The following is a 10,898-nucleotide window of genomic DNA, read 5'->3' as shown; positions in this document are numbered from 1 at the left end:
AATGTGAAAACACTGCTTTTTCGAGAATTTTTTCAACATTGAATGCGAATTACAGCCAAACGGATAAAACCAAAGTAATATATGAATACTTGCTACATTCCCCAAACATTCAGCTTTCATATGCATCTTTTTGATTCATTCTATGTATTATAGTTTTCGATAAAACCAATAAAATTTAAAAAATGATTTTTTATTTGTTAATTATATGTTGATTATGTGCGAATTATATGATATGTTGGATCTATTATCTATAGTTGCTATGAAAATCAGTGTTTTCTGTTGAATATTTTAATTAATTTTTAATAAATTACAGCTTCCAAATGCAATCTGTGCAGATAATTATCAGTCGTAATCCTTAATTACAGTTTGCGTTCATCTACGTTATTTCATGCTAATACCATGCGTGCAGGTGTGTCATTAATTTTGTCTTAATTAAGTGTATCTCTTATAACGATGCACCATTCAATCAACTATCGTAATTATGTCGACATCTGTTGTTGCAATTCAAAATAAAACATGTGCAGTAACAAATCTTCAGATGTATGTATATAACATTATTTATTTACTAATATTGGTATGTTTTGGTACAAAAATAAATTGATTTTCAGTTCACAACTATCAAGAACAAATTTGGACATGTTTCCGAATTTATTTCGTAACGCGTTTCGTTACGAACTTCGACATTCGATTCGTGAATTATTAAAGCGTTTAAATTAGTTCCATCGATTTTCTCTGGTGCAACAAGCTCTAATTACTTCGTATTTTGCAATCATAACTTGACATTATATAACGAAAAGTCGTGAACGAATTTATTGTTTATTTAATAACTATTATTTAACTATAATTGTGCCTTCAAACAGATGCATTTGATAGCTGAGATATTCCATATACTAAATGTCATAACTTAAATGTATCTAATTATTTAGGTTGTCAAAAATATGATTGATTAATTTTAGAACTGGTTTATAGACCAGATTAACGACGTCAACGCCGTAGAAGAAACCTATGTGGGAGTAGTCCGGAATGAAGGTGCTTCCGTAGATCTTCGTGCGTTCAGGCAACATTTTCAGCAGAGTTAGCACGTCCTGAAAATGAAAAGTTAATTTTAGTAATTTTCAGTTATGTAAATGTAAGTTTTAATATACTTTAGCTGGAACTGCTTGATCTAATTCTGCATACATAACGTGTACAGGACATTTGATCTTTGAAATATCATAGTCTGGTGGAGTTGAACTACCGTACAACTTCATGTTACCATTAACACCGTAATCGTACTTCTGAAATTTCCCGGAGTTGATCAAGTATAGGTAATGAAAGTAGCATTTCACTGAAAGCCCAGCAGGATTCTGCGAATTCCTAATAGGAAAATATTCCTGAAAAATTAAGCGATCAATAAATATCTTGTAGTTTTGACTTTACAAATTATTACGGCTTCCAAAGAGCGTTCTGTATTTCCAAATGTTACCATATCCATTATATGGCAAAAGAACATAAGTGGCATAGTTTTGCAAGGTGTTTGTATGCTCCCAGTCACTCTATTTTTCGGTATGATTTCCCCCAATTGAATACGATCTGCGATTATCTAAATCGAAAAACTATAATTAACGAACTAGCAAAAAGCGTGACATTTACCTCAAGATCTTTCGTGAATCTGCTCAAGTGTTTGAGCATAAAATGAGCGTTATTCATGTAAGCTGCAGGTGCCATCAGGATCATCACGTTCAACAGATTCATGGATTCTTCGGGAAATGTTGAAGCGTAGATCAAAGCGCTCGTGCTTGCCATGGAGTAACCGACGAAGGAAATCCCTTTGGGTTTCGCATTGGTCACATCTACTACGACTTTAAGCATGGTTGGAATATCTATGACTCCTAATTCGTGAAATCTGGAAATATGTTTTAATTAATAAAAACAATGATCATATTTTTATTTGAAATATCTAACGAGTAGTTCCAGAATTTGTACTCGTTTGGGTACAAATTCACGTGATGCCTCGAGTAATAGTTTCCCCTAAAGTTTCCCAACCAAACATCGTATCCTGCGTTCCACAAAATGAATCCTGCAACAATTTAAGAAATGTAATATTGATCCATGCACATTAAGTTGCCTATACCGCAACTGTATTTAGCGTGTCCTTCAATAAGGATGTCGTGTTTATTAAATTAACTATAATTGTTTGAGGAAAGATTCAAACGCATTTTTAAGTAAACATATTAATTATAAAAGTAATTTAAAATTTAATCAATTATTGATGTAAAAATGTATTTATTTTGGATCAAGTAGATTTAGATTTTCTGAAATGAATCAGGAATGTAGCTCAGATTTAGATTCATGAGCCATAAAGGGCACGGGATGCGATGCGGTCGAAGAACTAATTACATCATATAATTGAATTGGATAATTACGGGCTATAATCGTTTACACAATTATAGCTATCCATTGATGCTGCAATTACGTTTGAGACTATTTTCCTGCTAGCCGTTCAATAAATATTCTATTTTGTTTTATAATAGTTCATGAAGAGAAATAAATTGTAATTACTGTTGACACATATTCTATATTTAGATTTATGTCTAATGAAGATTTTCTTCTTGTTGCATCAGAAGATACTCTTAAATTATGAAGAATTGTAATATTACCTAAAGAACTATTGCCTTTATCAATCCATCCTGTGCAGGAGGCTGTTGCAGGATGCTGCAGGAACACGATACCTTTAGGATTCCTCCTTGGGATTCTGTACATCGTCAAGATGTACCCATCTTCAGTTACCGGCTCGTATTTCTCGAAGCTGTATCCATTCTTCACGATTAAATCTTCCTAAAAAGAAAATCGAAAACAACATCATCTGAAACCACTCGTTTATTTTAGGATTCTTACAGCGTCGGCATCTACCAGAGGATTGTACCAGCAGTTCTTCGGATTCAAGGTGATGTAATCCACGAAATTTCTGCAGACATTTGGGCGTTGAGCGAAACCGAAACGGAGTAGAAACGCGACGAAACAAATCGCACCCAGATTTCTCATCTTCTAAACTGTACGTGTTCGTTCAAAGTTTGCTACACTCGCACTGAGCTACCAAATGTAATTGCTTTGTTTATAAGAATTCATTATTTAGTTTTTTTTTTTACACATTATTAGTTTATATTTAATATACATTTAATATCGTCCTTTGGAAGAACTGTTATTGTTTTTGAGTGTGCTACAATTTATGGTTGAAACTTTTCCATAAGAAAAGAACTTGTTGAAATAACATTATTATTATTATTTTGTGTGAATAACACGAGCATTAGATTAGACTATGTTTAAGTAGTTAAGAACCATTTAAGTTCGCGTGAGGAGAAAATTAGGAAAGAGAAGTTAAATTAGTAAAGCTGTTATTTTTGACCATATTTTTTATTTATATTAACATATTGATTTTTGTATTCTTTAGAAATGGATGGAAAAAAATTATTAGAAGTACTTTTTAGTCCATGTATATTGGGTTGCATGTATCAAACATACTTTGAAGTATTTCAAATATGAAATTATTGCGAATTATGAATTAAAAGGTTATTAATGTGTATTTCTACAAAGTTTATTTAATTCTTAGAACAAAAGGAGTAATTTATTGTGTAGAATACAATTTGTTGATTTCGTTAAGCACCGGCGTGTTTATAAGTTCGTCGAGATCTTTTCCGTACATGAAGTGGGCATGATTGAATCCCTTCAGTTTATGTAATCCTAGCTTCGTGCTAGTAGGTGGAATCGCGTTGTAGAAGTTTGTGTTGTCCTGTAAGCAATGAAAAAGAAGAAAGTATAATAAAATTGTTGAAGTTGTTGAGATTGAAGAATTAACCTTAACATTGGCCAAAAAATCATTTTCACCAACGAACAGCATGAACGAGGAATTCATCTTGTGGATAGGATAGTCCGGCGCAGTATCCTGATCGTAGGCAACTCTGTTCCCTTTTTTCCCGTAATCGAAGAACTTGAAAGTTCCGTTGTTTGTTATACTTTGCGAATAATGGAGGACGGATTTCAAAGAGACGGACGTCGGATTTTGGCCCCACAGGATTGAAGCCATTGGCTGCGATTATGATAATTATGAAAATTCATGAAAACAATTAGTTCCGATATGCTGACCGCATACACGTAGCCCGAATCCGGTCCCATGAAGATTTGCGAAAGCTCGGTGCACAGAAAGATTCCCAGAGACGTGTCTCTGCAAAAGTTGGTTTTGTTCAGGTTTCGTTCAAATACCTCCAGCATCTTTAGTTCTTCTGCCATTTTCTGGAACGTAATTGTTTTATTATTGAAACTATTATGTTTCTGGACTTACGTAAATAGGATCCTTAAAATAAGCCAGATATTTGATGGGTGTCCTGAGGTGGGCCATGTAAATCGCCGGTCCCATGAGGAGGAAGGCCTTCACGTACTTGGAAGCGTGCTCGGGTTTCAATGAAGCGTAGATGACCGCAGCTGTAGAAGCCATCGAATGACCCACGTACACTATATCATTCCTTTGTGTGACTTTATGTATGAGGTCGATTTGTTGAGGGACATCATAGATGCCCATCTCGTGGTAACTGAAATTCCAAAATTGGTTTTGATCCGGCTTCAAGTCCAAATTGCTCCTCGAGTAGTAACTTCCACGGAAGTTTCCCAGCCAAACGTCGTATCCTGCTTTATGCAGCTTCAATCCCAGCGAATCGTCCCAACCCTTATCCACCCAGCAGGTGCACGAAGCAGTAGCAGGATGCTGCAGATACACGACGCCCTTGGCTTTACCTCCTTTCGGTTTCAAACGGAAAACTGTTAAATTATACTTATCCTCTGTTATCACTTGGTACCTCTCCACTTTGCAATACTGCATCGCCAATTCAGGCTGAAAATAAAAGTTTTAACCCCATCGATAAGTTATTACTGTTTTTTTTACCATATCCATGATAGTATTTCCATTCTTTTTGCAATGTGGAGAGTATTCTGCGTAGGCATAATTCACGAAATTCTTGCAAACATATGTGTCATTACTCGCAATGCCGACTGTTACCATCGAGAACAAAAGCGCACATCGTATCAGCATTGCTTAGAAAAAAATAATAACAAAAGTAAATGCAAACAATGAGGAGTCAAGGAAATAAACGTCGCTGTTTTGTTATATACCTGGCACGTCAGATGATTAACGGAAGGCCAATTAGCGACACAATTAAAATGTATCAGCAGATAACGTTAGATACAAAAACTTATGTAATTATTGTTGTTTTCAGCCCTCCTTATATAATTTTTTATTTCGTTATCCACAAAATTTTCGAAACACTTGACGATAATCATTAATTTATTTAAAAAATTCATGTGTTCTATTTTCTTAATTAAGAATATGAATAATTACGAAAAATAAACTAACATTAAAGTGTCGTGTCCCAGGGTTAAGAAATCCTTGGACACCATGGATTATCTCGTTGTTATGTCGTTGCGGAGTCTTAGAGGGGTTTATGAATATTAAATGCAATATTCTTAATTTAGTTTTATTGTATACATCGTAGTTTTATTGAGAAGTCAACTAAACAATAGTTGATCTCATGTATTATTAACTAAGAGTTACATTCTGCTCTTAAGTTAGTGTTTAGTGCTCTTCCTTGGACTCTCCAAGTAAGACCAACTTCTCCGTTCGGCCCCTTAGGTAAGACTTACCCTCAGCCTGACTTCAGACTCTTTTCCAGACTGACTTTGTATTACATAAACATCATATTTTATAGTATGGAATTAACATAGTGGGAGTACTATATTTGGAAAAGGAAAGATAGTACCTAGCTTTCCCTAATTCGTAAGTCATTAGGCAGATGTACATATTAAAGTTCATTATAGACTGGACCTTCAAGTTTGTTCACAACATGGTGATTACGAATAGTCATTACACAATGATTAGTTTTGGTATTTGTTCTAAGTCTTAATGACTTACATAAATAAACATGTATAAAATAATAAGGGCTAACATAATATAAACAATAACGGTTATACATAACAAAAGTATGCAGTAATCGAAAATGGTCGAATTTGATTTACAAATAAATGTCCAGATGGTTTCCATCCATTTACATAACTAATAGTTATTTAGATTTCGGAGTCTCCCTTTACCGGGTGACACAAATGCAAATTGCTCGAAACGTAAAAGCGATTGCATAAATCAAACTTCAACTGGGATTAACTGAATTGAATTGAAATGAGGTAACAACAAGTGTTTTATTGATTATTTCCAGGAGTATTCAAGGATCGAATACTTGCTAGAATTGATACATAAAAACGTATAATTTTATTACGTATTCTTTAACGAAACATTAATTATTAAAGATTGTAAAATTCACGTTTTTTTTTTTAAATGCGTGGCGTTGTAATTGGTCGTATCAAAGAAACCCTGGGTTCTGCAAACAATTGCGTTTCGGCCCCCTTTTCTTAATTGAAGTCCAACAATGCTCTCGGGGTTCGTGTTAAATGCAACACTAATTTTCGCCCGTCGCAAAACGTCGACCCTTCCGACATTGACAATTTATTGCCTTGACCTCACAAATCTTTAATGTAAATTCTCTATAATACGACTCACACTCTAAAGACTAATTGAATTTTAATAAAATTTACATTACATAATGTTAATTTGTTGTAATAAGACATGAAGTATTATTATTATTTGTTTTTTATTATCTGTATTGCAACAATTACAGTGCAAAGTTTATGATAACATGTTTGTTCGCATTTGAACCGAAGGTTGTCAAGCAAATTAAAAAACTGAAGATCGCGTTGTCTTACAGGTTTAAATTGTTCTCAAGGAAATGAATGAGTGGATCGTAGGCGACGTGAAGATCTTTACCGTAAACGAAATGTAAATGGTTGAAGCCTGGAACAACCTCGAACTTCCTCATACCTTCCTTCAGAAGATCGTAAAACATCTTGCAGCTCTATGAATAATTGAATTGTTTACATGCATTTGTTGAATTTGATTACTAACCTTGATTGTGACCAAAGTATCTCTTTCACCTACTAAAATATAGATGAATTTGTTGATGTTTTCTATGGGATATTGTGGAGGCTTCGATTGGTTGTAGATCTTCAAGTTTTCGCTTGAACCGTAATCGAATTGTTGGAATTTTACCTTTTCCTGGATGAGTTGCGCGTAGTGTATCAGAATCTTCAAAGACACCGCTGAAGGATTGTGGGATAGGAAAGTTGGAAACGTCGGCTGCAAATAAAGTTTTAACTTTTAACAAAAATAAAAGTTGTTTGCGTTTACCTCGTAGAACATCTCAGGATCATACCCGAATAACGAGTCGAGTACAGCCATGTACATTCTTCTATACATCGGAACATTCAAAGCTAATTCAGCAATAATCTTCATACCTTCATCTTCGTTTAATGCAAGCCCTCTGATTCCAAGCGAATCTCCGAATCTCTGAAAAATCTTCATAAAATTCGACTTTGACATTCTCAATTTTTTTATTTACATGAAAGTATCGAACGTATGGTGTAATCTCTTTGATCGTTGATTCTATTCCGGTGAAGAACACCGAAATCGCCATGAAAACGAAAGCTTTTACATGTTTTTCAGCGTGTTCCGGTCTCAACGATGAATAAATCACTGAAGATGTTCCACCCATTGAATGACCCACCACAAAAACTTTACGTCCATCGGTTTTTGCTACTACAGTTTCCAACATTGCGGGTATATCGTAAATTCCAATTTCGTGCATTCTACAAAAAGTTAACAATAAATTTAGATATAATTTGTAAAATAATTTACGAATAATTCCAAAACTCTGAATCATCAGTATCGTAAGATTTGTGCGATTTGGAGTAAAGATTACCGCGGAAATTCCCCAACCAAACATCGAAGTTTCTGTCGTGCAAACGAAAAGCTACAAGCAAAAATCAATAATTGTTATTAACATTATAATAATTTAGTTTCACCTAAAGAAACTTTCGGTCCTTTATCCACGAAATAAGCTGATGATCCTGCTGCTCCATGCAACAACAAGACGGTAGCTTTAGTAGATTTCGAATTATTCCTAGACAAATGCATTAAACTCAAAACGTAACCATCTTTGGTTATCACTTGGAACTCTTCAAAACCATAGCCATATCCAATGATCATCTCAGGCTTAAATAAAAGATTAATAAACTTAAATTTATAAAATATAAACTTACAACTGTGGCTGAAATCATCGGATCATAGTAGCAATTCTCGTTCACTTCCTTGGTGGGATAATCCAGATATGATTTACATATATTATTAGCGGAAAATGCCACTGTTATTAGCGTTTGCATCAGAGCTATGTGTTTGAACATCTTCAACGAACTGGAACAACATTCTTAGAAAATTGTAATTGATTTAGTTTAATTAAAATAAAACTGTAGCATAATTTAATAAGAATAAATAGTTTCAATGAGTTTATAACAGAAATGCGCTGGACGATTGCAGCAATTTCCTGTAATTGACATTATTTATTTAACATATATTGAATTATTGCAATCGTTTCTGGTATTTATTTGTAATTAAACATAATTCATTATTTTATAATGAAATTTACTCCATTTTACAATTCAAACCAGTCCTCTTCAACCTGTTGGTCTGCTGTTTCGTAATTTAGTTCATTTTTGTTAATAATTTATTATTATAAAATTCTCTATTTAATATTTACATTATTTTTTTAATTTCTATCTTATACGTTAATCGATTTGTGAAATATTTCTCATATTTTCGTTGGTACGTAAATGTAGAAAAGGTTGAAGGCAGATGGTTTAAATTTTTTGCAATTTTTAAATAAATTTTGTAATAATTAAATGTTAAAATAATGTTTTTATTGCATCATTATGTAATTGCGAATGTGGAAATTTTATATGAATTAATTGTCTTTTTTTTTTAATTAATAGATTTTTTAATTAATATAATTGGAGAAGCGTCACAAATTGAGATTATTTTCCATAAAGTCTATGGTAGGAATGAAGCCCTTATCGAGGTCTTCACCATACAACCAGTGTATATGGTTGTAACCTTCGATAATGTCCATTTTCCTCTTGTCTTCGGCAAGAAGATCGTAAAATTTTCTGCAGCCCTGTAACAGCAATAGTTGTGAATTAGATCTTGTATGATTGGTAAAAGCTTTGTACTTTAGGTGTAACAAGCGTATCGTTTCCACCAGCTAGGATGTAGAAGAATGTGTTTATGTTCTCTAGTGGATAAGCGGGAGTGTCGCGGACACCGTAGATCTTCAGGTTTTCACTAGGTCCGTTATCGAAGAAGTCGAATTTATCTTCTTTGGTGACGAGCTGCGCGTAGTGCAGGATGGTTTTCAGCGAAATTCCAGCAGGTACATGTCCTAAGATGCTTGGATAAAAGCCCTAAGTAAAAATAAATTAATATTTAATATAAAAAGGAAGACGATTGAAGTGAACCTCATGGATTCCTGTGGAGTCGTAGCCGAAAGTGGAGAAGAGGAATACCTGCATCAGTATTCTAGCAGGTGGAAAGTTTGTGAGGAAATCTCTGAGCAGCGTGAATCTCGTTATTATACTCGGTGCAAAGTTCCGGAATCCAATCGATTCCCCAAATTTCTGCAACAATACTTAAAAACATTCCTTCAAATCTTGCTTAGTTCAATTTACGTATAGATCGTAGACGTGCGGCGATATATGCTTGTATATTGACGTAATTCCAGTGAAGAAAATGGAACCGGACATAGAGATGATAGCTTTCACGTGCTTTTCACAATGCTTTGGTTTCAATGAAGCGTAGATAGTTGCTGCAGTTCCTCCCATCGAAATGCCTATCAGAAAGACCTTTTTACCACCGTTCCTTTCGTAAATCGTCTCCAAAATTGCTGGTATATCGTAAATACCAATCTCGTGAAATCTAATCACCAATTAGTTTTTTTTGTAACAGAAGATTACAATTAACTTACGAGTAATTCCAATATTCCGAACTGTTTCCAGCGAAATGAATGTGTTTGTTCGAGTAAATCGTTCCGCGAAAATTCGCGATCCAAACATCAAAATTCCTATCGCATAATCTGAAAGCTGCAATCAATGAAATGATCTAATTGTTTTTGGCATTATTTAACATTTACCCAAACAACGTTCTTTCGGTCTATCCACCCAAATTGATCCAGAGACTGTAGCCCCATGCATCAACAAAACTCCAGCTTTAGCCGAATCCGAAGTATTCATCACCAAACGGTATAAGCCCAAAACGTATCCATCTTCGGTGATTACAGTGAAATCTTCGTAATCATATACATAACCAACTATTAGCTCTGGCTTCAATCGCAATAAATCACAAAATTTGAAAGTTATATCATTCACAACTTACAATCGTCGCTGAAATTAGAGGATCGTAATGGCAGTTCTTGTTCCATTCTCTGGTGGGATAATCCAAGTACGATTTGCACACGTTGTTAATCGGATGTGAGAGCGAAAGTAATGGAAATGTTATGAAGCAAACGCTTTGAATTACATGCGAGTACTTCAGCATCTCCAAACGGACAAGAATTTTGAATGCGTCGCTGTAAAATCAATGATTGAGTTTTTATACACAATGCTAATAATAAACTAGGTTATTTTATTGCGTAATTTGATTGATGGCATTGATATGCACGTGCTTCCTTTTGTCGACTATCATCATTATAAAGTAATCAATTTCTATAATGAACAAATGTGCACAGGAATTTAAACAGATAATTAATTTATTGTAATTCAATTAAGATTTTACTAAAAGTATTAATTAAAATTCTGCATGGTTTTAATTGATGAATCGAAAAAATCAATGAAGTTTTGACAATTATAATTATAAGTAATTAAAATTTAATTTATTTTTGCAAAAAATATCATAAACAATAGAAAAAACAACAAATTGCTAGTAGAATTCTTCGAAAACT

At 33.9% G+C, this 10,898-nt stretch overlaps 3 protein-coding genes across 4 annotated transcripts; all 3 read right to left on the bottom strand.

Annotated features, from left to right (window-relative positions):
* Positions 1-851: 851 nt before the first annotated feature.
* LOC108557436 lies at positions 852-5,094 on the bottom strand. The gene is made up of 12 exons (XM_017913941.1): positions 4,916-5,094; positions 4,319-4,864; positions 4,123-4,269; positions 3,836-4,066; positions 3,617-3,769; positions 2,878-3,024; positions 2,640-2,817; positions 1,945-2,059; positions 1,633-1,885; positions 1,430-1,582; positions 1,146-1,373; positions 852-1,085 (listed from the first exon to the last, which is right to left on the bottom strand). Exons 1-12 carry the CDS (start codon positions 5,060-5,062, stop codon positions 915-917), a joined length of 2,469 nt encoding a protein of 822 aa, XP_017769430.1. The 5' UTR covers positions 5,063-5,094; the 3' UTR covers positions 852-914.
* A 1,632-nt stretch (positions 5,095-6,726) lies between these two features.
* LOC108557438 (gastric triacylglycerol lipase-like) lies at positions 6,727-8,494 on the bottom strand (the record flags this gene model as incomplete). The annotated part of the gene is given in 7 exon segments (XM_017913945.1): positions 6,727-6,929; positions 6,980-7,210; positions 7,262-7,429; positions 7,473-7,719; positions 7,769-7,883; positions 7,936-8,125; positions 8,173-8,494. Coding segments are annotated over 7 exon segments (1,245 nt in total). The 3' UTR covers positions 6,727-6,776.
* A 366-nt stretch (positions 8,495-8,860) lies between these two features.
* Positions 8,861-10,520, bottom strand: LOC108557437 (gastric triacylglycerol lipase-like). 2 transcript variants are annotated; one of them, XM_017913942.1, is made up of 7 exons: positions 10,334-10,520; positions 10,092-10,281; positions 9,927-10,041; positions 9,631-9,877; positions 9,421-9,579; positions 9,136-9,366; positions 8,861-9,080 (listed from the first exon to the last, which is right to left on the bottom strand). In XM_017913942.1, the coding sequence occupies exons 1-7, from the start codon at positions 10,493-10,495 to the stop codon at positions 8,928-8,930; spliced, it is 1,257 nt and encodes a 418-aa protein (XP_017769431.1). In that variant the 5' UTR covers positions 10,496-10,520; the 3' UTR covers positions 8,861-8,927. The 2 variants fall into 2 exon arrangements, with proteins under 2 accessions (XP_017769431.1, XP_017769433.1); XM_017913944.1 differs by having other exon boundaries at positions 8,863-9,080; positions 10,092-10,244; positions 10,334-10,460.
* Between the last annotated feature and the right edge of the window lie 378 nt (positions 10,521-10,898).

The sequence above is a fragment of the Nicrophorus vespilloides genome, unplaced genomic scaffold (assembly GCF_001412225.1).
Source record: "Nicrophorus vespilloides isolate i.1.1-1 unplaced genomic scaffold, Nicve_v1.0, whole genome shotgun sequence".
NCBI classification, from domain to species: domain Eukaryota; kingdom Metazoa; phylum Arthropoda; class Insecta; order Coleoptera; family Silphidae; genus Nicrophorus; species Nicrophorus vespilloides.
Note: the sequence above shows the minus strand (reverse complement) of the source record. Positions and strands in the feature narration are given on the sequence as shown.

What these genes read in the sequence shown, in the direction of transcription:
- LOC108557436 (XM_017913941.1), bottom strand. Translation starts at nt 5,062, where the DNA reads ATGCTGATACGATGTGCGCTTTTGTTCTCGATGGTAACAGTCGGCATT. An exon ending in GAAATACTATCATGGATATG is followed by an intron (nt 4,865 to 4,915) that starts GTAAAAAAAACA and finishes TTTTATTTTCAG; the next exon opens with CCTGAATTGGCGATGCAGTA. An exon ending in CTCTGGTAGATGCCGACGCT is followed by an intron (nt 2,818 to 2,877) that starts GTAAGAATCCTA and finishes TTTTCTTTTTAG; the next exon opens with GAAGATTTAATCGTGAAGAA.
- LOC108557437 (XM_017913942.1), bottom strand. Translation starts at nt 10,495, where the DNA reads ATGCTGAAGTACTCGCATGTAATTCAAAGCGTTTGCTTCATAACATTT. An exon ending in CTCTAATTTCAGCGACGATT is followed by an intron (nt 10,282 to 10,333) that starts GTAAGTTGTGAA and finishes TTGCGATTGAAG; the next exon opens with CCAGAGCTAATAGTTGGTTA. An exon ending in CGCACGTCTACGATCTATAC is followed by an intron (nt 9,580 to 9,630) that starts GTAAATTGAACT and finishes GTATTGTTGCAG; the next exon opens with AAATTTGGGGAATCGATTGG.